Source organism: Aplysia californica, unplaced genomic scaffold (assembly GCF_000002075.1).
Source record: "Aplysia californica isolate F4 #8 unplaced genomic scaffold, AplCal3.0 scaffold00178, whole genome shotgun sequence".
Classification (NCBI taxonomy): Eukaryota; Metazoa; Mollusca; class Gastropoda; order Aplysiida; family Aplysiidae; genus Aplysia; species Aplysia californica.
In genome coordinates, this window is record NW_004797448.1 from 669,581 (window position 1) to 694,735 (window position 25,155).

Below are 25,155 nucleotides of genomic sequence, written 5' to 3' on the forward strand. Positions count from 1 at the left end.
AGAGAGAGAGAGAGCGAGAGAGAGAGAGAGAGAGAATCGTGACCCCGACCTAGATAAAAAAATACCAGATTATTATATTATATTAGGGCCTTATAATCCTATTGTATTATTTATAAATCTAAAATCACCGTCAATCGATTTATTGATTTTAATTATTGATAAATTATAGAGATCAACAAGTCTTCATCATTGAGTGGGTCACTTCAGTTTCAGGTAGAGGTTGCTTTTTTAATTTAAAGAACAAGAGACTTTACTCAAACATACAATCGTATTAGATCTAGATCTAGATCTAGATCTAGATTTCTAGATCTAAATCTAGTATTTATCCTTCCTAAACCCACCCATGCACCCTCATTTCCAGACAAGTACGAACAACCAGAGAGCAAGAGTCAGTACAAAAATTGAAACGTCATCACCAAGGAGATAGTGTGTTCACGTGACACAGTCAAACCAATGGAAATTGTTTTCAGCGCTTGCAAGATGGCGGAAGGGATGATCGAGCTTTGTTTACGATTTCGAAAGTAAGAAGTATCAGTATTCCCCGATATGGCCGAGGCTTTAAACACCAATGCCTCGAAAGCAAAACCAAGTTATGGGGGCTCCACGGTTAATAATGCAGCCGTGACGCTGTCTGAAATTCCTTCTAAGGATACTGACCAAGAACCACCCCGACCTCAACTTTCATTCAAAAGCAACGATGACGAAATATTGCGTGAAGTGGTAAGAAGAAGAAAGAGTGCACTGATTCATTGATTGTGTGTAAATCATTTAGTACATTCTCTCAATTAGATCTAGATCTAGATTTAAGGGGTTTGGGATCAGGTTTGAGAGTAGGTCAGGAGTAGGCCTGTTACTGAAATTGCTGAATTGGAGAAGCTTGGTCTAGAATCTAGTTCCGTTTTGGACTGAAAAACAAGTTTTAAAACTAACTTTGACACCAAACTATTCCTACTAATGTATCCTATACCTTTAAGCAGATATCATAGGCGATACTTCAAACAGTTCACTCTTTGAATTATGGTCTTTGATATAAAATGGGAGAGCGGGAGGCCTTAGACATAGAGAGACTCTGACACTCCCATTCTCGCTAGTTAATTACATATTTTAAACTATTGATAGTTCACACTTTGCCACTATTATATCACATCACATGTCATGTGAGGCATAGCCTGCTGTGTTTTTGCACCTTCACTGTTCAAAACCTTCTCTCTGCTTCGAAGAAAATTAAATATTTTTTTACTAGGATGTAGGGGAGAGCGGGGAGGCCTCGGACACAGGGCAACTTCGGACTCATTCATTCTCGCTAAACTATTGATAGTATACATTTTGTCACCGGATCACATAATGTGCTATGTGGGTCTTAGCTTTTTGTGTTTTTGCCACCTTGCTGAGCAAAATTTTGCTTCTGCTGTGAAAGAAATTGTGTTTTTGACAAGGATCTCTAATTAAGTTTTCACATCTCAGTTTGTAAGGTTTACACGTCACAATAGTGCACCAACCCTTTCTCACAAAACTACATATATCTGTGCTTTTTGGTGTCTGTCTCATGCCAAACTAATAAAATTTAACCTAGCTTACACAATGTCTGTTTTGTGAACATGTTTCCTACACTACCCCATATGTAGGAAGACTGCTTCGTACAGGGGTTGGGGTGACTTCGTACACCGTCCAAAGTCTCGTGACGACTAATGTAAGAGTAGTTGGAATCAGAGTTTCTATGAAAATTGAATTTTAAAAACATATACTTGTGTTGTTGTATTTCCCAGACTGAACCATATCAATAAAATATAGAGCCCCAAAGATGAAAATCGCCATGAGTGCACAGGTTAATGACTCTTTGTCTTTACGTCGAGCAGAAGCTATGTGTACAATGTGAAGAAATCTACAAGGAAATATTATATTTGAAATGTTAAGACATCGGTACGTTTTAGAGACACTGGTTTACGATTGCACAATTTTTGGATGATCCTCTGGGAAAAAAGAAAAAAACTCTCTGAGTATTTTATAAAATGTTCAATCTAATCCGACCTTTCTTATTATATATCGCAAAATGTCAGGACGAACAATAAAATCCTGGGGCATATGAACAAAATCTACCCGAAGAGACTGGATTTCTGGGTTCTTGTTCGAAAGTGGTGCCCTTCCCGTGGAGTCTAAAGAACATAACTTTAATGTCATCAAACTTGGGATTATTTGGGAGTGTGTCTACTTCGTTGGGGAAATGGTGTCAGAGAAATAAGAAGAGGACGATTTAGAGTGTCTTCCCTAAGAAAATCTAATAAGAAAGCAATTCTTTCATCTATCAACCTTTGGAAGGAAGATTTGACCATTATAATATGAGATCAGCTGTTCCTTCTCCAATTTGTGGCTCAACAAAGAGGTAAAAGAGGATGTATCAGTTTGCATTAAATTCACATCCGTTGATGTTTCTTTTCGCATTGACGTTTTCAGAGCATTTGAATTTCATCTTCAAAAGCTCAAAGTGCAACACTTGAAGCTCTTTAAAATAAAAATTCTGATTTAAAGTTTTCAATCTACAGACTTTTTTCCCTTAGTTCTTTGATTTGGTTGTGGTACACTTCCCGGAACATTATAATTGTCAGGCCATTTGAGATGATGGATCTCTTATTTTACGCCCTTCGGATCTCCATCAGGATGTGATGGGAAGCCATAAAGACTATTGAAAACCCTTCAAACAGCCCATGTTTAAGAACACTCATACCTGGATTCAATCCTGAGGGCATCACTCAGAAATAGCGATAATTGTATTAACAGCTCAACAAATGGAACACCTATTTAATCATTTTAATGCTGTGCTCTCACCAAATCCAGATGTTGACGGACTCAGAGACTTAAATGGAACAGAATACTTTTCATCTCTGTTTATCACAGCAAAAGCTAGCTTGTTATTAAGAGCATTACTGAACCCTGTTTTACAATGATAAGGGGTGATTTCAAGTCAACACGTACAAGATGTGCATAAAAGCAGACTGATTTATAGATATAGTTGGATCCTTATTTTCTACGATTTCCAGTCAGTGTGAAATACATTTTTCACACCTCAAACAAAAGGTAAAAGTGTACATTTATGCTGTGTTGAAGTTTTGCCTCTCAAAAATAATATTTGATACTTAAAACACACTGTCTGAAGTCACCCTATTTCGTCCAAAGTTTCCCTCAGGTTTGTGTCGATGTCTCTCGCAGACTGGGGTGGTTTCGGACATCTAGGGGTATCGTAGATATGGTGCTCTGGCAGTGAAATGTGTTGATGCATGAAGTTGATATTGCTAGTGGTGGTACCTAAATGGCTTACAATAATGGCGAAACTTTTTTCTTAGGCTTAAATTGTTCCTGAATCGATGGGTGGAGCTAAGCCTAAAAAGTGTCCGAAGCCTTCCTGTTCTCCCCAATAATAACATACAGTGAAGTCAGCTTAAACCGAAATCTGCCAGATTTTGCTTCCTTTTAGCAGAGATTTCAGTTAAGAGAGGCTGCCCAAATAGTAGAAATATTTTCTTTCGATTAACAGCTCTTTTCTTATTAACCGTGTTTGGTTTAAGCTGACTCCTCTGAGTTTATAAATTTTACCTTCAACATTTGGTTAAAACATTTTGTTTTCAAATAGAGACTTTAAATTTGGAGCTATCTTTTTGCACTGTACGTTACTCTGTTTATACAAAATAGATCACTCTGTGCATCAAAGAAATGTTCTCAAGCAGGGGTCAGCAACCTTTTCAAAACTTTTCAGCTAACTAGACCACATCAGTGCTGAAAGAAAGCTCACTAGGCGGAAAAAACAAAACAAATCCAAAGTTTCGAAAAAAAGGGCTGTTTGAACCATTCAAAAATAGCAGTGCATGTAATGACAATAACAACTTGAAATGTGTTCATGTATGACCTTCATTTTTACCCAAAAAATCTGCCTAGGTCGTTAGCAACATTTATAACAGCAATTTCTAACAATACTATTAAAGATTGTATATGCACCCCCCATCTTTCTGCAAATCTAATAACGATAAATAGCATTTGTATAGCGCATGTCCCCACTCGAAAGCAAGCTCCTTGCGCTTTACACTATATTATTACCCCAGCAGACCATAGAACACTCAGAAACATTCTCAGCTTCCCGGGAAGCATACTGTGCAAGCAGCTGGTTAAGCGCTCAAACACTAACATACTTACAAGATCTTTCACTGTCTATAGCTGGGTACCCATTTTCACCTGGGTGAAGTGGTGGAAATTCGTGTAAAGTGCCTTTCCCAAGGACACAACGTCGGACCCGCGGCTCGAACTCCCGAACCCGCATCCTCACAATTACGAGTCTGGTAGTCTAACCACTAGGCCACCGACGCCAACAAATCTTATTGTGGACTACCACAGCTCAGACATATAAATGCACACTGCAGTGAAGATCAACTCAAAATTGTTAGATATTTTGATGAACCCATCAAATACAACGCACATTACAAGTAGATCAGTTTTGTACTCTCCTTTCTTAAAAATTGTACTTAATAAATCTTGAAGACCACACTTTCAGGAACAATTCCAATCAAATAGGATGTTTGAATATCGTGAGCCATAAAAATGGTGTACTAAATTTGTTTAGGTGCCAGATTTTATAGTCACATCATGTTGAGTTTACTAAGCCTACTGGTTTTCTAGGCCTATTCATCTAAACAAGCATTTCTAAGCGAGCACATGTAATAAAACTTTTAAGGCAAACAATTACTGATGTGGAGTGATGAAGGTAGAGGTGTGGGTATCTCATTAGTGATATGTACATTGCTCTCTTTTTAAAACCAGTTTAGCTCAGGACACTGTTGAAATGCTCTGCCCATCGTCTTGACTGAGCTTCCTTTCCAAAAATGTTTTTTCCCTCTTGGTCCTTTACTGTTACTTCTGGTTTCCCGTATTTTCCAGAAAAAGCCTTTGTAGTCTGGTAAAGGATTTGCGTGTTCCCTTCTGCTGCTGCCTCCTGTGCCCTTTCTGCCAGCCTGTTCATGAATTCCTCCTTGTCTTTTCTTAGTGATCTCTTTACATCTTTAGCTGTTGTCCTGTACTGCTCCATTGTGTCCGCTTTTGATCCCCTTGTTCTACTTGCATTTGTCTCTGCTTTCAATTGTCTTCTAGTGCTAATCAAATGCAACCACCGTTGGCGAATCCATTCCTTTTGCTGCAATTTCTTCTCACCAAGTATTTCTTGACATGTTGAAGTAAAGACTTCTTTGACCTTGGTCCAGTGCATCTCCACCTCCATGTCTTCCTCACCAAGATCTGTCAAGGGTTGAAATCTGTTCCCCAACTGCACTTGAAACTCTTCTTTCTTGTGTCCATCTAAGAGACTTGGGACTTCGTTCTTTTAGTTCCTGTTCTGGTTCCATGCTTTTTTAGACGAAGCTTGAGTTTTGCTAACAGGAGATGATGATCCGATCCAACATCTGCCCCTCTCTGTACGATGACATCTCCCAGTGAACGCCTGAACCTACGAGAGATACAAAAATGATTGGTCTGGTTCTCCGTCACTCCATCCAGTGATACCCATGTAGCCTTGTGGATCCTTTTTTGGGGAAAAACAGAGCTCCAATGACAAAACTGTTGAAAGCACAAATATTTGCAAATCGCTCACCGTCCTCATTTATTTGTCCCTAGCTATGTTGTCCCATGATTCCCTCATAACCTACGTTGTCCTGACCAATCTTGGCATTGGCATCTCCCATTATGATGATGATATCCTTTCTTGGTAATTTGTCGATGACCTCCTGGAGCCGGCTGTAAAAAGCATCCTTGTCTTCATCCGAGGCGTAGATCTGAATTATGTTCCTGTTGATGCTCTTATTCCTTGTAGTGAATGAAGCCATGATGATCCTCTCCCCTTGTGTTTCCCATCCTCTATGTGACTTCTGTGCATACTTATTCAAAATAATTCCAACTCCCTCCGCATGGTACTCTTCTTCCCTCCCAGAATACAATATTTGTTCCCCCAAGCCGCGATGTTTCTGTCCACACTGTACCCAGTGCGTTTCACTGACTCCTAGTATGTGCAGCCTGTATCTCTTCATCTCTTGTACTACTTGAGAACTCTTTCCTGCCTCATACATGGTTCGAACATTCCACAACGCCATCCGGAGAGACTTGTTTGACAGAGAAGGTTTCGGGTCAGAAGAGTCCTTTCAGCTTTGTACGCTGTCCTTCATTGTTCCTGCTGATACAGAAGCTTGTCCATCTCCCAAGATGGAAAAATAATAAGGCGTGTTTGTTCGTGTTTCTATAACTTTCCATTTTTTACTGGGTTGGATAATTGGCCCTCCGCAAACTGGCACTTTTCGGACGACAAGACCTATATACCTTTAGTCGCCTCTTACGACACGCAGTATCACGGCAGGTGTATTCTTTGCTTCCCCATAGTAAAACTATGGGGCCCCCCCACCTGCAGTAGCAAAGCATTGATGATGGGACTACTGAATCATTTGTTCTTCAATACAAATAGTTTATAGCATACATGTCCTTTCGTTCAGCAAAATATTAGAACACTTAGAAAGACAGCAAGCATAATCCTGTTGTCACATGAAGCGAGATACACACACATAAGGCCTCAGGACGAGACATGACATTCGTACATTCACTCGAACAGGTTGGCGACTTTCCCTGAACTCTCACTCATGAACTCACGTACTACACATAACAACACACAAGGTTAGTCGCCACAAGTTATTTAATTGTTGTGATTAGTTCGTGTGAAGCATGAGAAAATCCAGAAAATTATTGTGTCATATCTTTTCATGTAGGTATGTCCTCAAAAAAGGACATTTAAGTATCTTTTGGTAATGAGTTAAAGAATGAATTATTCTTTCCTCAGTGTCTCAACAATGGCATCAATCACAAAAAGCTCAAAGTGGAGGGCCCTGAGGCTCGCACCCTGGAAATGTTTTTCTCAGGATTCCCTCGCCTCATTGGGATGCATCATTTCCCCAACCTTACTACCCTCACTGTGATAGGCCAGAGTGTCAGTCGTTTGGAAGGACTGAATGCTCTGCCTCTCCTTGAAGAACTCTGGGTTGCTGAATGTCAACTGACAGTAAGACTGGCAGAGTGCATTGTTTTATCATGATTTATCTTAAGAGAAATGCCGTTCTTTTTTTACAGAATAAAAAGCATTAAAGGGTTTCACAACCTTTAAAACTCTTGGCTGAATTTGAATCTGAATGGCTTTCACTGTAAAAGATATTAAAGATGTGCGAAATATGAATTGCTGAGTAATGAAATTTTGTAGGGAAAATGTACTACTGACCAGTAGCAAGTTGTAGCTAGTAGTTTTGTTGTTTTTTTCTGGTGGTGTTTCTACTTTTAGACTGAAATTATCAAGAATGGGTAATAGAGACAAGCAGGGAATATTTACTTTCTCTTCTTTTTGTAAGTTTATAAAAAATATAGTTTTAGTGGCTTCATGGGACCTTTAAAAATTCCTCAAATTTTCAGTCACAATACAACTGTACACTGTCTGCCATGCTGTGCAAACAATAGAAACTTTTTTAAAAAATAATGTTAAAATTTTTTTGTCCTTTTTCTTTTCTTTTTTTCTTTTTTTTTTGGTCCCGTGGCCTGACTTTAGTGCCGATATTTGTAGATTACGTAAAAAACCAATAGAAACTTAAATTATACTTGTGATGAGTTTTTCATTGTTGATCTTTGTAATTAATTTAAAAATTAAGATTTTGTCTCAATTTTCTTTCTATTTCAGAAAATAGATGGCTTGCAGAAGTGCAAGAATCTAACAAAGCTTTACTTGTATGGCAACAAGATACCTGTGATTGAAAACATCGACCATTTAACCAGCTTGACTGTTTTATGGCTGAACAATAATGAAATAAAAAACATTGAGGTAATGTTGGATAACTATATAATTGCCCTTCAAAGTAAATTACTATATTGAGTTGTTGTTATCGATCCAGCAACAGCTGGGCTCTCGCCCTTCTGTCCAATGCCATGTAGTGATAAGTGCAGGTTTGTTGCTGTTGCTGTAATGTTCCGTAGAGTGTGTTGTCAAAGTTAGGTCTCGGAGAAGTGTAATATACTGAGAAAAAAGAGAATTCTGTAACAGCTTTTTTTTTTCTGAGGTAAAAGGAAAGATGACTTTGTTCTTCACTATGCGCAAATTTATTTTACATGACAGTCCCATGCTTAACTGTCGATAATGTCACCACTCAAAATAAAACATTAGCACCCCATTGTTGGTCGCTGCAGTGCATTGCCCCATTTTGAAGCTAAGGTAGCAGAACCCAGTGAACACCCTCTTTTTTGCTGTGTCACAGATTATGCTTGACATCATCACCAATATAGCCTCCCTACCCCCCCCCCCCCCCACCCCCTAAGAAAAGGAATTGTGAGGATTATTTTTACTGGTTATAATAACAACTATTTTGCTTATATGTTTCCAAAAAAGAATCCCTGTGCATGCAGGATGTTTGTATCAAGCTTTAATAGTTATTTTGAAAATCTCATGTTTGCTTTTTAAGTTTTTGTACTTACAATGCTCGTAATATGATAGACGATTGTGCTCCAAAATAAGTCTGTTTTATGATTTGTTGAAATTAATATATAGATTAATTTTTGAAAAGGTTGCTTTTACTGTTGTAAATTGAAGTATTTCTCCTCTTTCTGTAGAATCTACACTCATTGATAAAACTGAGGGAACTGAATTTAGCTGAAAATTTGATTGAGAAAATAGGTAAGTAAGAATTTGATCTTTACACTGTCAACTCCACCCCTATCTAGTTTTATAAATAAATTATGTATGTGAAAGAAAGGAAAGTAATTTAAAATGCATAGTATTTTCAGTGTAAAAGTACCTGCAAAATATTAAACATAGAAGGACAAATTGTGAAATCTTCCCTTCCGTGTGTTGGATCATAAGTCGGGGAATAACATGAATCCAAATATTTTTTTTTTAGATGTTATTATTCTGTAACTGGTAGGATCTTTTCTTTTTTTAAAAAGTAGCCTTTTAATGAAGGGTTTTCGGATGATATTGTGTTTTAAAAGTACTTTGAGAAAGTTCCTTAAAACCATAATCTTTGTTGTATGTAGTTTTCCAAAGGCGTCAGGTTGATTTAGGCCATTGACATTGAAAGTTTGCTGTCTGAAACCTTTGTGAATTAACAAAAAGAGTAGGTGATGATGTGTTGTAAGCGGTTCTTGAGACAGCTGTTTGGAATGTATTTAGCTTATTTGGTACACTTTTCTTGACATTTTGCTTTGAACTTGTAGTTATTATTGCACTGTGCAGGCTAATGCGTGGTATTTATATATAGTCGATAGCACACAGTGTATATAGTTTACAATGTCTTCTGAAAGAACAATTGTGTCGATGGGGGTGTAAAAACACAACATTTAAAAAAAAATAAAAATTTAGGTAACAAAAGTCCAGAGTTTGAATTCACCAGATTATTTGAATGTGCATTCATATTTTATTACAGTGTAATCCTGTTGTAACGAGAGGGATGGGACCCGTGCGAAACATCCGTTATATCAGGATTCTTGTTATAAGGGATCCAGTAATAAATTCAAAGGAAATAGTACAGTAGGTCAAATATATGAGTCTGATTTTCTATTCGTTTCTTTTTGTAATCTCCCCGGATGATGATTTGGTTCAACATGATCTCTAGGTCTTACTTGATCAAAAATCGAATAAGGTTTCTTTCTCTAGCGCAGTGATGTTGACAGCTCAGCGTCGGCGATCCGAAATAAAGTTCTCTAGGCTAACTCGCCCGCTGTGTTGTCCCCCACCCCACCACACCCTGTGGTGCGTTCTGTCTGCTTGCGCACGTCACACATTCGCTCCATCCATCACAGTCACATCGTTGTGACCTCTCCATATCGCATTGGAGAAGTGAGAGGCATGGTAGGCCTAGATAATCTAGACTATGCTGGCCTATCACGCAATGCGTTCTGCTTTGTCTGTGCTTACCACATCCTCTCCACTCTTTCACTCTGCCTTCATTGTTGGCACACCTGGGCTCTCCCATTCTTTGTTTCGCAAGATCACCAACAACTGGCGAGGTTTTGCATGAATACATGGCCTTTGCACTGTGCACAGCAGCAGCAAAATTTCGCTATAACCGAACGCATGTTTATCTGATAGCGCTATAGCAGTATATTATTTACAAAGATAAAGAAAGAAAAAAAACGGGGTCTTAAAATAGTGTCTTTATAACAGACTTCTCGTTATTTCAGGACTCTTTATAAGTGGATTTCACTGTACTACTATGTAAGTGTAAAAGAACAAGACAAAGTGATGCACAAAGTAAAGACTTGTGTGGTTTTTCTTTCCTCTTCCCATATCGGTTTATACTGTCAGTAGATTCCAGGTATACCCAGCTATAAGTTCTTTATCCCACAGTGCATGTGATTTTAGTGTGTGTGACTTGCTTCATACTATAATATAGTGCCTTTTGTTTTTCAGCCTACTATTTACAAATTCTGAAGGAATACTTGAGTAATTACAATGTTCATGCTCTGATCAAAATGTCCCATGAGCATAAAAAAGTTACAGCATTAATTTTTTTCTTTTATGTGATTTGCTTTTGATTTAGTGGTGATAAAAATGATTTTACACTTTTATACAGGCAGCTCTCTCACTTGCAACTCACACCTGGAAGATTTGAATCTCTCTGGCAATCCTCTGTGGTCATTGAGGGTACGGTACAGAACTTTTTGTGTACTTTTACTTCATTTGCCTGTGAAATGATGCATGAGTAAATGGTTTTTTGAATGAGTCCAATGACATGAGTTTTTTTATGTGTTATGCCATATTTAATGTAAAAAGTCATGAGCAGAGAGTTATCATCTTTTGTTTCGTTTTGGACAATACAAAGATATGAATGATTTTAGACTCCCTTCTTAAAAAAAGCAAAACCAGTGCATTTTAGGAGAAAAGGTTGATTTTAAATGTATCACCTATAGCTGCTGCCTAGGTAATGTCAGGAATTTTTCCATCAGATCTCTTTGCTGAAGGAGGCAATGATGCATCAGTAATATATTTTTTTTAAAGAGCCCAAATGAAATGAAGTTACTGATACAGAGTTACAGACTGCCATAAATGTCTTGAAAGAAATATGGCTTTCCAAACACGGAGCTCATCAAATATAATTATGTTTTCATTTAAAGTGACTAAACTTTTGATTATTTCTAATTCATGTTTGAAAAAAAAAAGTTATTTTAAGGGTTGTACACCATTACACCACCCTATCACGATATGCCAAAGGCCCAGGAAGTTGTCTCACTAACAAGGCAATCCCCAATGTCCGGATCGGATGCGGGAACAACTTCACACCATTACTGTGAAAATCATAGCTGTTTAATTTAGTCACTCAAATGTTTTCATTACTTATGCTTTTGTTCTTGACAGGACTTAACATGTCTTGTTCGCATGATCAAGCTTATGCGTTTGAGCCTGAAAGACCCATTGTACCACCCATGTCCAGCCAGCCAACTGTGTAACTATTCCACTCATATTCTGTACCACCTGCCGAATCTCTCAGCCCTGGACACTCTAGACATCACCAACAGACAGCTGGCTGATCTTGCTGAGGTTTGTTCAATTTCAGAAGTCACCCTGATACTTCAGTGCATAGAATAGATAAAAGAAAATCAACTGCTCAGTGTATGACTCCATCGGGCGTCACGTCACTTTTCCAAATGGCGTATGACGGAATCTTACAATCAGCGGTCGAAATGCTCTTGATTTGAATAAACTTTTAGTGTCGTAAAGATACTGGAACATGTAGTTTGCTTGTAAATGCTGGTGGTAAGATGGTGATAGTTGCAGATCCTGCTGCTTGAATATCTGCTTGTTGCTGCACAAATGGTTTGTTATTGTTTCAAGTGCTTGTCTTTATCACAGGCTTCAGGAATTAGGGCCAGGCCACAGGCCTATATTTTGAGATAATTTCCTGAGTAAAATACCGTGCCTAACCTTTAACACAGATTGCCTTGAGCTGAAGATGTAAAGGTGTGCCTAGGTAGACATACTTTTTCCAAAGCTTTGGTGCAGTTATAGCACATTGTCAATTTTTATTAATGTAGGGGTTTTACGCCCCCATCGACACAATTTATATCCTTTGCGAGGTGGGATTCGACCTTGCCTGTGAGGGGAAACCTGGAACATGAAGACCAAGATACTCCAAAAAGAATTCTCCCCTCAGAAATATTGAACTCAGGTCTTCTTCATGGGACAATAAAGCATCTATCCGCTACACCACAGACTCAAATATAGTACATTGTAAAACTGTTGTAAGATTCTAGATTTTGTCGTTAAAGATCATGCTTAATTTTTAAAAAATTGTTTCAGGGAACAGTTAACAAAAAGAAAATGTTTTACAACATGAGGGCCAAGACAATTAAGAGGAATATGTCAGACCTGTTGGCAAGATTGGGGACGACAAAGAAAGAACTGATGGAGACGCCAACCAGCAAACTGAGAGTCTTGAACTTTGTCATCAAAGAGGTTGGTTTTTTCCTTTTCTTTATTTTTAAAGAGATGCGGTTGTGGGTGGTTTGCGGGTGCTCTGGTGTGGTTTGCTCCTTCTTTCCTATCAAACATCTCTGTTTGTCTTCTTTCCTTCTGCTGTAGACTGTAGTTGTTGGGTTTTTTTTATTATTCCATGATGTAGAGTAGCTTGACCCCCTCGCGGCCACTGCTGGTGTGCGGCCAGTTCTCATAACTCGCATTCCTGTTGCTGTAAGGCTTTGAATAAACCACTGTAGCTTCCCTTGGGTCTGCCAATGCGTTCACTTTCATTTCCGGTCTTTCCCGCTGTTTCGACACACGTGATGCGAGTTTGAACTTTTCAACCCAGAAAACATCCCTTTGTGAAATTTCAGGTGAGTTTTTCATTAGCTCTTACCACAACCTAAATATTATTATTTTGTCAAGTAAGTGTGGTTTCTGTGTTTTAAAATGCATGTTTTTAAGCCTAACATTGTATAAATATCGCTCAAAGGTAAACTTTCGGAGAAACGTCGATGGATGCAGTCAGGGCAGGGTAATTGTTCATGTGGGCCCACAAGCGGTCGAATCGGCCGCACCGAGGACGGGCTGTACAGTAGAGGTCCTGGCCGTGGCCAGAGTCCAAAATGATAGATAGCCCTGGTCAAATGAAGGCTAAGGTCTTGAGATAGAATCTAGACTTTGTTCTTGATAGAGGTAGGCTGTTTGCAAAGCTTTTTGTCCACTTAATAAAGCTAGATTTAGATCTACTGGTAACAAAACAATACAATATTTTCAAGCATGGCACCGATCTCAGTGGCCTAGTGGTATGGCGTCCTCCTCGGAAATGGAAGATTGTGGGCTCAATTCCCGACCAAGTCATACCTAAGACTTAAAAAACTGGCAGTCTAGATCTAGTAGCTGTCCCACCTGGTATCGGCATTATGGGACGGGTGCTATGATGGGTTGGCCCGGTGTTAATGCTAGTACACTGTGACTAGATGGGATGATAAGTTCTGTTACATTTCATATCCCAGTGTAACAGCACGTTAATTTGCCTAAATGACCTACTGGTTTTAATTAGAGACGTTAAAGGCTAACTCAAACAAAAACTCAAATATGGCATGAAGTGAACACTAATCTATCCAAAAAATGCATTTTCCCAAGCAAGTCTCAAAATGAGTGGGAAACCGAAGGGGACAAAAGAAGCTTTAGACAATGTGTAACAAGCAGTCAGTGAAGGGATGGGGAGATGCCAAGTCAATCTGAGACTGAAACATTCCTTCATTCTTCCTACTTTGCAACGCAGGAATAATGGTGGCAAGAGAAAAACATCGCTGGAAAACCTTCCATCGCTCATCAGTGGACAAGAATTCATTGACTCTTTAATCAACAAGGAGAGAAAGATCAAAAGGAAAGCAGAGATGGAAATGAGAAAAGTGGACAGAGTAGAGCCAAAATGGGAGAGGAGAAATGGAAGACGGGAAAGGATAGAGAAAAACAGTGAGAGGAGCTAAAGAAGCACAATGGAGAAAGAAAATAGAAAGAAGATGCAAAAAGAAAGGAGACTAGCAAAGGAGAAGGGGACGGAGAATTAGAAGAAGCAAAAAAAAAGAAGTCCAAAGTGAAAGGAAACAAATCCAAGAAGAGGTTGAGCGATTCAGACTATGACACAAGTGCAGGTATCGATGAAAATGAAATGATACTGTGTGATGAAGATGACATGCAGTTGAAAGATTTCAAGGAAGAAAAACGTTCGACTGAGGAATCCATGTTTGCTGAAGTTGGGGTTGTGGAAGGACATGAAACTCCACAGAGATGACACATGGACAATGGAACGCTTGAACTTGATGAAGGATCAAGAGTCGGACCACAAACGGAGAGAAATAGAAACAGTGTTGCTGCTGACAATGATGGAAATAGGAAACAAAAGACAAGTGGTTGAAGCAGAAGAAACAGAAAGAGAAGACATGCTTGAGAGTGATGGAGATAGGAACAAAAGACCAGTCGTTGGACTTGGAGTAGAAAGAGAATAATATGCTATGCGTGAGATGAATGAAGAAGAAGTGGAGGACTGCAACGTGGTTGGAACTGGAAACGAAATGCAAGCATTGGCTGAAGCGGAAGGAAGGCCTGACACTGTGAATGAGGAGAGTGGGGACTCACTTGGTCAGCATGGCTGTGGAGATTGTACCTTGAGGCCAGAGACGTGAGACTTGTCCGTTCTGCTCTTATCGAGAGTAGATGTAATCTAGATCTAGATCTACGATCCTTGTACTTTTTTGCATAAATCTACGCTGTCATTGATTTTCATTTTGTTTGCATGCTCTGATCAAAAGTAGATTGAATCTAATTTAAGTTGTATGTATCATTCTTTAATTTTGAACGTCCCCGTTTGCATTTTGTGTCACTGATTTCCATTTCGTTTGCATGCTCTGATCAAGAGTCTGTTGAATCTCATTAAAGTTGAATGTAGGCCTACCATATTTCAAATTGCACCTTATGCGTTTGTTATTGATTTGCTTCACTGTTCGTCATGTTTTCAAGTGTTTAAAGCTTGTTAAAGGCCTGGCCGCATTACGGGCATGGATTCGGCCACACCTAAGTCAGGTGGCTGCATCGTTGGCTCGTCGTCGGCCGAACCCAGGGCAGCCGGCCGCCGAGTGGTACGCCGAAGTTGTGCTGAAAACACCCACTGCCCTCTATACTTGAAGTCTTTAAATTCCCGGCCAGGTCAGGGCCCTTCTTACGGCTTTTTTCTCCACGAAAATCAAGTTGGGAACCTCTTAGTGCAGAAGCAGTGCTGGCTAGGGGGGAATGTTCACTCTTGGCCGCAAGTGGTCAAGTTACTCTATTTTCTGGATGTAGTTAGAGAGTAATTAGGTTTTAACTTTCTTCATTTAAGTTCATTATTAGGTTTGACCTCTTAATTGCCCATTGTAACCTACCATGATGATGGTGGATTTTCTCTTATCTTATGTTCAGTGTCTGGATAATAAAAATTCATCTTATCTTATTTTACTTGCAGATGGAGAGAGAAATGGAGCTTGGAGGGGATGAAAATCATCCTGTGCCAGACGCGTGTGACAGTGACCCTGAGAGTGAAAGGGATGTTAAGGTATACAATAATGACAGATAAACAAAGGAAGAACAGGTTTTGCTCACTAACCTAGTTTTATCATGCACCAAAAGTTTTGAATTAGGTACCAGAAACTAAATTTTCAAAGTAGCTGTATGCCAAATTTATCTGTTCCATTTGAAAGGCCTATATCCACTGAGCATTTTGGTACCATTCTTTAACATCTCCGTCAATTTTAAAGAAAATTGTAGTTGTTTAAAATTTGATCAAATTTGTTAAAGTCAGTCACTAGCTGCAACCCCATGTTTGACAGACAATAAAAAAAATACCAAGAGCAGTAAACATCTCCACATTAACAGAGTACAATCACTATAACAAATATATGGAGCCTAAATTTTTTCAAGACTGTGAGATCATTACAAATCAGTATTTTATCGCCTCAAACACGATGGTCTGTCATTATTTCGACAAAATCACCGAGCGTTGACCCGGCCGGCGCCGCACCGGGCCCCGCGGCGAGCGAGTCAGCTCTATACTGTAGTGTACCCTGCGTGCGGGGTCACATGCTTTCCGAGTCTCGCGGAAGGATTGATAAAAAATAATTCCAAGTTAATGACTTTATTCTAATAGAAAATAAACTGATCTTTTAATTCATATTTTTTATAAGCCGGTATTTTACATATTTTGTGTAAAAAGTGATCTTTAAACATTTTGACAGCATTTTTAAAAGCTTTTTATTTAGACGCCAAAGGCTAAACATATATCACGGGAAAGCCCGTTTAAAGTTCTACAGTTCCCCGCCAATGAAAAGACTGTATTTAATCATCACTCGTTCCGCGAAGCATTTGAATGCACGCGTGTCAATTTTTCAACCGGCCAACCACGCATTTCGACCGCGAGGGGCTTCGCTTTCGTCGGCGATTCTCCAGCTCCTAATAATCGGACATATAAACAACTTACACCATTGTAACGAGGAAAAGCTAAACTTTTACAAGGTGTATGGCATTTGGTATTTTATAGCGAAAGAGCAAAGAAACAGCGATCGGAATTACCCTGATTTCACCGATACCACGCGGTCGGAAGGCCGTGAGTGCCTGTGAGGCCGTGTTTACGCTATCTATTTGAATGTATAACATCTTTCTAAACATATTGGGTAAATAAAGTCGTTGAAGATGTAGTTTTATAGGTTGGACAGAGTAAGCCTAGAAATCGACACATTTCATCAAGAAATGATAAGAATAGTAGCATCTCAATCTGAAGGAAAAGTAGCTCATCACACCAAAATGCTTACCAGGTGTCAGTAGCTGATAAGCTTTTGTCACGAGCGAATTGCATGTAATTTAGAGGTCATGAAACTTATTGCATTAAGTTATTTTGTGTAAGATTGAATTATTCAATGTTAAAATACATTCTGTGCCTGATACTTCAGAAAAAAAAAGAAAATATATCTTCAGTTATTTGAAACAGCTTGCCAACCGTGCAATGCGTCAATTTTTTCCTTCATTTACCATCCAGAGATGACCATAAAGCTCCTGATTTGCTCTGTAGTTTATTGAGCTAAGATTTTACTTGAACAAGATAGATACACATAAGGTCATAAAGCTTATACTAATTATCTTTTGGAAATTTTTTTTTTTTGTATTTAGATTGATGTGTCATAATTTATTTTTTCCAGCATCCAGAAAAGTCAAGGACACCATATAGAATCAAACTTGATGCCTTAAAGCAGAAACGTAGACGGTGGGAGACAAAGATCAATGAGTAAGTGTGAAGAATAATTCATTTAGAATCGTTGGATATCAGAATCTTAGCCCAGACTTGATTTGGGTTTGGTTTCACTGGAATGGGGAAATCTTTTCCATAAAGACAAATTTACAGGCTTTGTATTCTAGATGTTCACGTGGTTTGTACGAAGAAGTGACCTTGGTAATACTGTAAACTTTTAAGAATGAGAAGTGGGTATAAGCAAAAGATAAATCTCATACCTTTTTCTCAGAGTGCACAAGTGTCAAACTTCTTGAATATTCACATGTTCATCACTCTTATGTTTGACTTTATATCTGTTTAGTGTAAAATAACATGTTTCTGTGCACTTGGTTAAGCGAGTGTATGTATGTGTGTATTTGTAAGCCTGTGTGCCTGTATATTAATTAGCAATGCCAATGAAAATTTAAATTTTCACTTTAGCCCTTTTTTATTTGGTACCTAAGAAAGAATTTTCAATTCTAAGAATTATGCTTCTTGAATTTTAAGAATCGGTTCATAAATTAAAAAGTTATGGGGTTGACCCACATATAGGAAAATACTCCTAAAAAGTGGACCACGCAGTAGCAGATTCTGTAAGAAAATCGACGATGTCTCAGTAACTAATCGGAGTGTTAGAGAGAAACTTGGCTACCCGATGTGTTTTTGGGTGTAGAAATCATTTCTGCTGTCAGATTTACTACTCATTTCGTAGTTATTTTGTTATAATTAAAATGTTGGCGTACATATTACGATTTTGCGAAAAAGGGATGTCGGGATGAGTCCATTTTATTTATAGCATCGTATCACAACATGGGATCTTTAAGAATATATGTCGGCAGCGTGACTAAATAATTGCAAAGCTTTTTATGATGACTTTAGACCATGCCAACCGTAAAAAATAAGTTAATTCAATCTAGCATGCCGTACAATTAAAAAATTTTTTTCCCCGTTGAGACGCGATAACCTCGCCTCGGAATACCCCCATTGTGATGTTACAGGGGAATAGAGAGAAAAACAACCGGATGCGCGCGCCCGCCATTGCCCTATTTCAAGTGACTTATGAATGGGCCCGGAATAGTCATGCGGGGATTTGTAGGTCACATACATTTGCCGCGAGAGTGAGGGGAAAATGGCCGGTCTCCGTGCGAAGCCGCTTTGGATAGGGGGGTAGTCATGCATTTATGATCGGGTCTAAACAACTACTTGACACTGAACGTTCAAATTTGAGCACATTATAGAGGATAGATAGATCTATTACCATCTCGGTGTTGAAATTCAAACTCCTTGTAGTTTTCAGTGTACACGATACGAAAGTGTTCCCGACATCAAAAGTATAGGTTAATTTATGTGTACGAACTTCAACGTCCACATATCATTAGTTTGTCCTATTTTCTGATTGGTTGCCGAGTTTCATTCAGATTGGTTTGGAAATAGAGCAGACCGAGGTTGTCAAAGTAAGTCACCTACACTTCAGCCGGGTCCGCAAAATCACCCGCAAACGGGGACCAAATTTTCGCAGCGCGGGAAAGTCTGATTGGCATTGCTAATATTAATGTGTGCGTGTGTTAATATATCACAATATTACTTCTGGATTAAGGACATGTATTTATCTCATTCTTTTTTCACAGAATGGAAACTTATGCTCGGGCATCAGAATCTCGTGTGAGGTTGACAGCAGATGTGATGATCAACAGACTGTTGGTGGAGTTGGAGACTGGGGGCAATGTGAAATTTGTTGATGGCCAGTCCAGCGACGCTTGGTAGGTTTCACGCATGTGGCTTACAAGAACTGCTTCTTTGTGTAAACTGCTTTTCACAAAGTGGGAGAACTGAGTTTTCTTACAATATCATCATATGTTTGTGTGAACTTTAAAGTTTTCTGAATCATCTGCAGAAGGCAAAAGACCCTTTGCCTACAGTTTTCTCTCTGTGGCACCATGTATATAGTGAATTTGTTTCAATAGTGACGTAAGTAGGGCTTAAGTGATCTACAATGGCAAACCTTATATAATGGCTTATCCATTATGTGATGTACCAATAAATTCCCAAGTTGTAATTCTTAAAAATGGTGTCCTGAGTCTGCAAAAAAACCCACCAAATTCTGAAATATTTTTAGACTCTCAAAACCATGATAAAGTGGTCATTTTATTTTGCATTTGATGATATGTGTGTACTTGAAAGTCATTTTTTAAATCATATTCTTCAATCAGAACACATTTCACATACCTATCACACATATATAGAGACCTTTCATCTGCCTGATATGATCTTTGTCATGTGACAAATGGCTGCATCTACTCTCACAGGTTCACATCGTGTCATGATCTTGTTCTTTCCCGCTTCTGTGCCTATGATTACCGGGATCTTGGTGTTGTTGGCATAAAAATTCACAGAATTGTACGGATACACAATCGCATGCTGCGCACCCGATTTGACAAATCCATCATCAACCTGACAGAGAGCAACAAAGGAGAGTATTATCCAGGTGTCAAGTAAGTATTTCTCAAAACAGTCAACTGTTCAGTAGTAAAAGAAAATATATGGTCGCTTTTAAGCTCAAGGGGGCTGTACCGAAAAATGCTGTTTTGAGAAAATTGAAGGTAAAGCTTTTCGGCCCTTGTTCAGTCCCTTTAAAAGACAAGGAGAGTTTTCTCTATAACCAAACAAATATACACACCAATGAAACCAAACTTCTCCTCTAAGTAGGGCAACGTCCACTTGTGGAAACCCCCAAAATCTGGGTTAGCACGCTTGTCCTTAAAGCGACCATATGAGGGGCATAAAGCTGTCCTTTGAGAACTTTTTTTTCAGACTTGAGAACAGGAAAAAGTCAGAGGGTGCTATATCTAATGAATACTGGAGAATTTGGCAGACTCACAGTTCTCAAAGGACAGCGTTTCTAGAGTGATGAAGAGGCTATATCTACAGTGCAGGAATGGTTTGAATTTGTGACGGTCAAACAGAGATGGCAAAAGTGTATCAATTTGAAGTGCAGCTGTTTAGTGAAGTAGCATTGTGAGTGCCAAATTTTAATTTTCCACCTTGCTTCTTTCATAGTCAGGGTAAAGTTGTACATTGCTCATTTGTAAAACTGGACATGATTAAGTGGTTCTATGTTACTTTTTTTTTAAAGCTTAGTGAACTAGAAAAGAGTATGTTATTATTATAGTTAATTGTCATATTTCAGGAATCTCATGAAGGCCTTTTAAGAGCTGTTGCAATGACTTTTTGAAAAACGTTGTGGTTTAAATGTGTGTCATCAAATATGTCTTAACAGAGAGAGATGGTCTCAGAAGGGAGGATTAACTTCCATATAACAGAATTGATATGTCTTGCAAAATTTGGCCATTGTTGAAAGTCTTACTTTGTAGGGACTACTGTCTTTGAATGTATTTCTAGCGCTTTTGATCTTTTTTTTCCCCCTTAAAACTACCTATCTTGAACCAAGTTCATGTTATGTTAGTGAAAGATTTATATTGGGATAGGTTGGAGTGTTGAGGAAAATGTTCATAACTAACTCCAATGAAATGATAAGTCCGTCAGAAAAAAAGTACTGCTTTGTTCTACTTAGTTCATTCTTGTTCACACAGAAATACAGCTTACAAAAAGTCTCTGGAATATTTGTTCTGGATGTCTGACCCTGAGATGCCAGGCGGTCATAATGAGAGTGCCCGCATCCCTGAGGAGGGATTTCTGGATGGGGAAACCTACATGGTCAGTGGTTTATCGACTCTGTTTGAAAAATCGTCTCAGCCTCTCATTATGCAGTAGTCTCTGCCTAAGATCCCAATGCTTGGGACTAAGGAAAATGCAGGATCTTAGGTGAACTGGATCTTAGCCAATTCATCTTGAGGATCTTAATTAAGGGGACCAGGATTATAAGCAGCAGGATCTTAAGTGGAGACTACTCTACATTGTTATGATTTCATCTGTGAATTAGAAATCAAGTTACTTCTACTCTCTCTATTTTGTAATACACTTTTAATTTTCCTTTTTTCATACTGTCAATCTATGTCTTTCTTTGACTGTCTGGGGTTTTTAACTCTATACTCCATTGTTTTATGCTTGATGATATGTTACAAAATGTTGAGTTACTGTGAAATCAGTATCATTGAAAATTGTTGGGGGGTTTTATGTGTATATCTTTTTTGAAGAATTTCTTTTTCTTTAAATTTATGATTTACAATTAAGATTGTGTTTTTTAACAAGATTTTTTGTTTCTTTAACTTTTATTGCACAGAAACTTGGGCGGGATGGGGCTGTTCCATTGAGTAACAGCATCAGTTTGGCTGACAGGAGAAGGATTGCGCACTGCATCAAAGTCAACAGAGACAAGGAGGATATTGACAACTGTCCTTTCAGATTTGGTGAGAATATAGTGGCCTGGGTAATGTCAACACCCCTTTTTGTCAGTCTGTTACCCCTTTATGTGTGGAGAGGGGGAAGGTCAAACTGGTTGAAAAGATTGACCAGAGGGTGGTTGGCGGATGCTCTTGTGTAGTTTGTTCCTTTTTTGCTGTCAAACATCTCTCCTCCTCTTCTTTGTATGTTTCTCTCTAGTAACACCTTTAATCTTTTGCACTTATATGACCTATTTGTATTGCGGGTGCCTTAAAACTTTTACGAAAACTAAAAAAAAGATTTGTTATGAGTGAAACTGTCTCGGAACTGTGAGTGGTAGGCTGTAAATGTTTATAGTTAAGCCCATTTGGCAGTTTTGGGGATTTTTACCCTTTGTTGTTTTTTTTTCGTTTTTTTTCCTTGTCTCTTGAACAGATCTCGTAATGTTATGTTTTAACTGGCTTGTATTTTTAAAAAGATTTTGTCCAAGTCTATAAAGTATTAATTGGAACAAAAGTATCTTCCTTATTTGTGTTTGATTTGACAGGATGAAAGGATGTCACTGCCTGTACAAAAGTATGGGAAGAATGGGAGACCATATTGTACAAACTGAATTTTCTTTGAAGTGAAAATTTACTGCTTACTACCTCCTTGTATTTTTCACTCAACCATACTCCTTGTAGTCTCAAATCTTTTTTGAAGCAATGAGGACTGTCATATATGTGTAAGTTCACACCTTAATCATTATGCACTTTCAAAAGAAAGGAAGTGAAACGGTGATTTGGTGAATTCCCTGCCTGGAGATTGCTTTCACAATTGTGTACACAATACTATAGCAATACACAAAGTAATAATCGTTTTGACATACGCATTCTCTTGCCTGTTGCCTCTTTCAGGACCTCTTATCAGCTTGGGTTGGCAAATGACACATGCCAATGGTTACTCAAGAATTCTTTATGACCTGTATTGACTAACCACATTACCAACAGGGTTTCTTCTGAGAGGAAACCGGCACAAGAAATGTTATTCAGTTAGATTTTTTAGTATATTTTCATGTTTTTTCACTCAAGATTTATATGCCTCTCTTTCAGGTCAGCTGATTGTTGCAAAGACTCATCTTGGCAAAAGTGTTGTGGCAACGGATGAGAGACAGTAAGTCTGTGAAAATGTGAGGGGTGCTGACAAAAGGAGTTACTTCTCTGATTTTTTACCTTATGGATGTGGGAATACATCAAATTTATAGGTTGAGTTTGTACAATCTTTTAGCATGAAATAATAACAGACATGTTTAACTTGAAGAAAATGGCACCAATTGGAAATCTACAAATTTGACCATATTGATTTTCTTCTGATAACACATTTTGTAAGCACACCTCACAAATAATATCAAGATCATGTTCATACTGTAGAATATGTTTAGGATTTCTTTTACTTAAAAAAAAAAATTCTATTTATATATTTTTAATGGTCAAAGTTGCGTCCTAGTCATGAGTAGCATTTGCTCCTGCAGTGTCTTTTTTATCTCTTTTCGCAGAATCTGTAAAGCATCATATCCCAAGATGGATTCTGTTTTCAGACCAAGAAAGAACTGTATACCAAAAGAAAGTAAGTAAATAAAGTACTTTTTCTCAGTCGGTTCTGTAAATCGTATTCAGAAGGGTATCAGTTGTGCTTTTCTGAAATGAAAGAAAGGATTGCATGCAACTCTTTTGTGCAAAAGTATCTTTAGTTTTCAATGCTGTTGCCTCCTTTACCTTTCTGCACTCCAAACACAGGCCTCAAAGCAAGGAAGGGTAGAAATTTCTGCATCATACGAATCAATGTAACGAGAGATGTTTGAATCTTTTTTTTATTTGAGTAGTCTTTGTGTTTATTTCTCTGTACTGTGTAAGCTTAACTGATTCAGCCCGCAGCGCCGCTCACAGTGGCTGACCATCTCCTGTGTTTTGATGCAGACCCGCTCTCTATGCCACTCACAGGGTTTTATCAAATTTAGATATTTCTTTATTAGTTTCTTGTGAGACCACCCGTGAGGTCACGAAGTGGTCACCAATTATTTGCGTCCGGAGTCAAAATTAAATGTGGGTTGAATCAGTTGATGACATAAGCATCATATAAGCTGAAATTGTGGCTTCTGTGGTATAGTGGTCAGGCTCTTGGACTCACAACTGTAAGGTTTTGGGTTTTAATCTTGTCAGGGACCAGACGTTGTGTCCTTGAAAAGGTTCTTTATATGAATTTTACTCACTTCACCCTGGTGGGAATGGGTCTGTCAGTATGTCAATGTTTGAGCGCGTGAAATCTACAGCTTGCACTGTATACTTCCCAGGAAGCTGTGAATGTTTCTGAGTGTTCTTGGGTCTGATTGGGTAATTATGGTTGTAAAGTGCATAGAGCATACTGTAGGACGTGGATAGACCATCAATGATTTATTTATAGAGGCCCCAGCCATCCATGTCCAGGTGCTGTTTTAGCCGTAGGACGTGGATATGCTTTATATAAATGCAATTATTTTTATCATTATTATTAAATCATGACTGATAGATTTATTCTTCTGCCATATTCATTTTTGCATTTCAGAAAAATCAGAGGAAAATGGCTGTGAGTGTAGTGCTCGGCAGTGTGAGTGGTACATCTTCAACAATAACCTTGTTCTTCCTGAATACATCATTGAGTTTGAGTATGTCACAAGGGTGAGTTGTTACGTTTTTATGCTTTGGGACATTGCTTTTTTTTTAAAGCATGTCTTTCTGCTTTGTAACACTGTTACATCAAGCATTTTTATTTGGAGAGGGGGAGGGGGTAATATGGGGGATGCTACTGGTAAATGCTTTTTCTTTACTATCTCTCTGTTCTGTCTGTTTTGCTTTGTTCCAGCCCTATATGACAATCTTTATGTCTACATGCTTTTTTAAAACCCAAACAAACAAATATTGTGCAAAGAAGGGGAGCCCTGAAAATGAGTGGTTGTCAGGTGCTCTGGTGTGGTTTGCTCCTTTTCTGTTAAGCATCTATCATCTTTATCTTTCCTGCTTCTTTTCTTCATATGTTACTCTCGTGTAACCACTTCAATCTTCAGCACATGAGTTCATGTCATAGTGTGGTTTTCAAATAATACATCAAGAAATTCTCTTACAAGAACTGAATAGCCTACATGTCCTGCCATTATTAAAGAATTTGCTACTCCATCTTTCTCCTTCTACCTGCCAAGGGATATTTTGATGTTAGTCGCTTACTTCTCATTGCAGCTGAAATCCCGGTGCCCGTTTCAAAACCTGAACGAGGACCTTCTCAGTGAGCAGCCAGCAAAGCCGCCCAAGACAAACGCGGTAGCTCACCACGAGGACCATGACAGTGACAGCGACAGTGACATCATCAGAATGGAACCCGAGTTTAAATCTCGACCACGGTATGTTGAATCTGTACTCACCCAAATGGTCTTAAGACGGTTCTCTCTTGGAAAAGAAAATCGACCAGTTTGGGAATGGTATAAGAGCTTAAATTG

At 38.5% G+C, this 25,155-nt stretch overlaps 1 protein-coding gene across 1 annotated transcript in view; it reads left to right on the forward strand.

Moving 5' to 3' along the window:
* Positions 1–489: 489 nt before the first annotated feature.
* Positions 490–25,155, forward strand: part of LOC101845325 (leucine-rich repeat-containing protein 9) — a 43,001-nt gene continuing 18,335 nt past the window's right edge. The window contains exons 1-17 of the mRNA XM_005098296.2: positions 490–720; positions 6,857–7,075; positions 7,739–7,879; positions 8,662–8,725; positions 10,623–10,693; positions 11,405–11,587; positions 12,347–12,502; positions 15,513–15,602; positions 17,239–17,324; positions 18,938–19,069; positions 19,616–19,801; positions 20,900–21,023; positions 21,550–21,676; positions 22,742–22,802; positions 23,185–23,255; positions 24,231–24,343; positions 24,899–25,059. Of these exons, the coding sequence (XP_005098353.1) occupies positions 547–720; positions 6,857–7,075; positions 7,739–7,879; positions 8,662–8,725; positions 10,623–10,693; positions 11,405–11,587; positions 12,347–12,502; positions 15,513–15,602; positions 17,239–17,324; positions 18,938–19,069; positions 19,616–19,801; positions 20,900–21,023; positions 21,550–21,676; positions 22,742–22,802; positions 23,185–23,255; positions 24,231–24,343; positions 24,899–25,059 (2,159 nt within the window). The 5' untranslated portion in view covers positions 490–546. The remainder of the gene's footprint in view (positions 721–6,856; positions 7,076–7,738; positions 7,880–8,661; positions 8,726–10,622; positions 10,694–11,404; positions 11,588–12,346; positions 12,503–15,512; positions 15,603–17,238; positions 17,325–18,937; positions 19,070–19,615; positions 19,802–20,899; positions 21,024–21,549; positions 21,677–22,741; positions 22,803–23,184; positions 23,256–24,230; positions 24,344–24,898; positions 25,060–25,155) is intronic.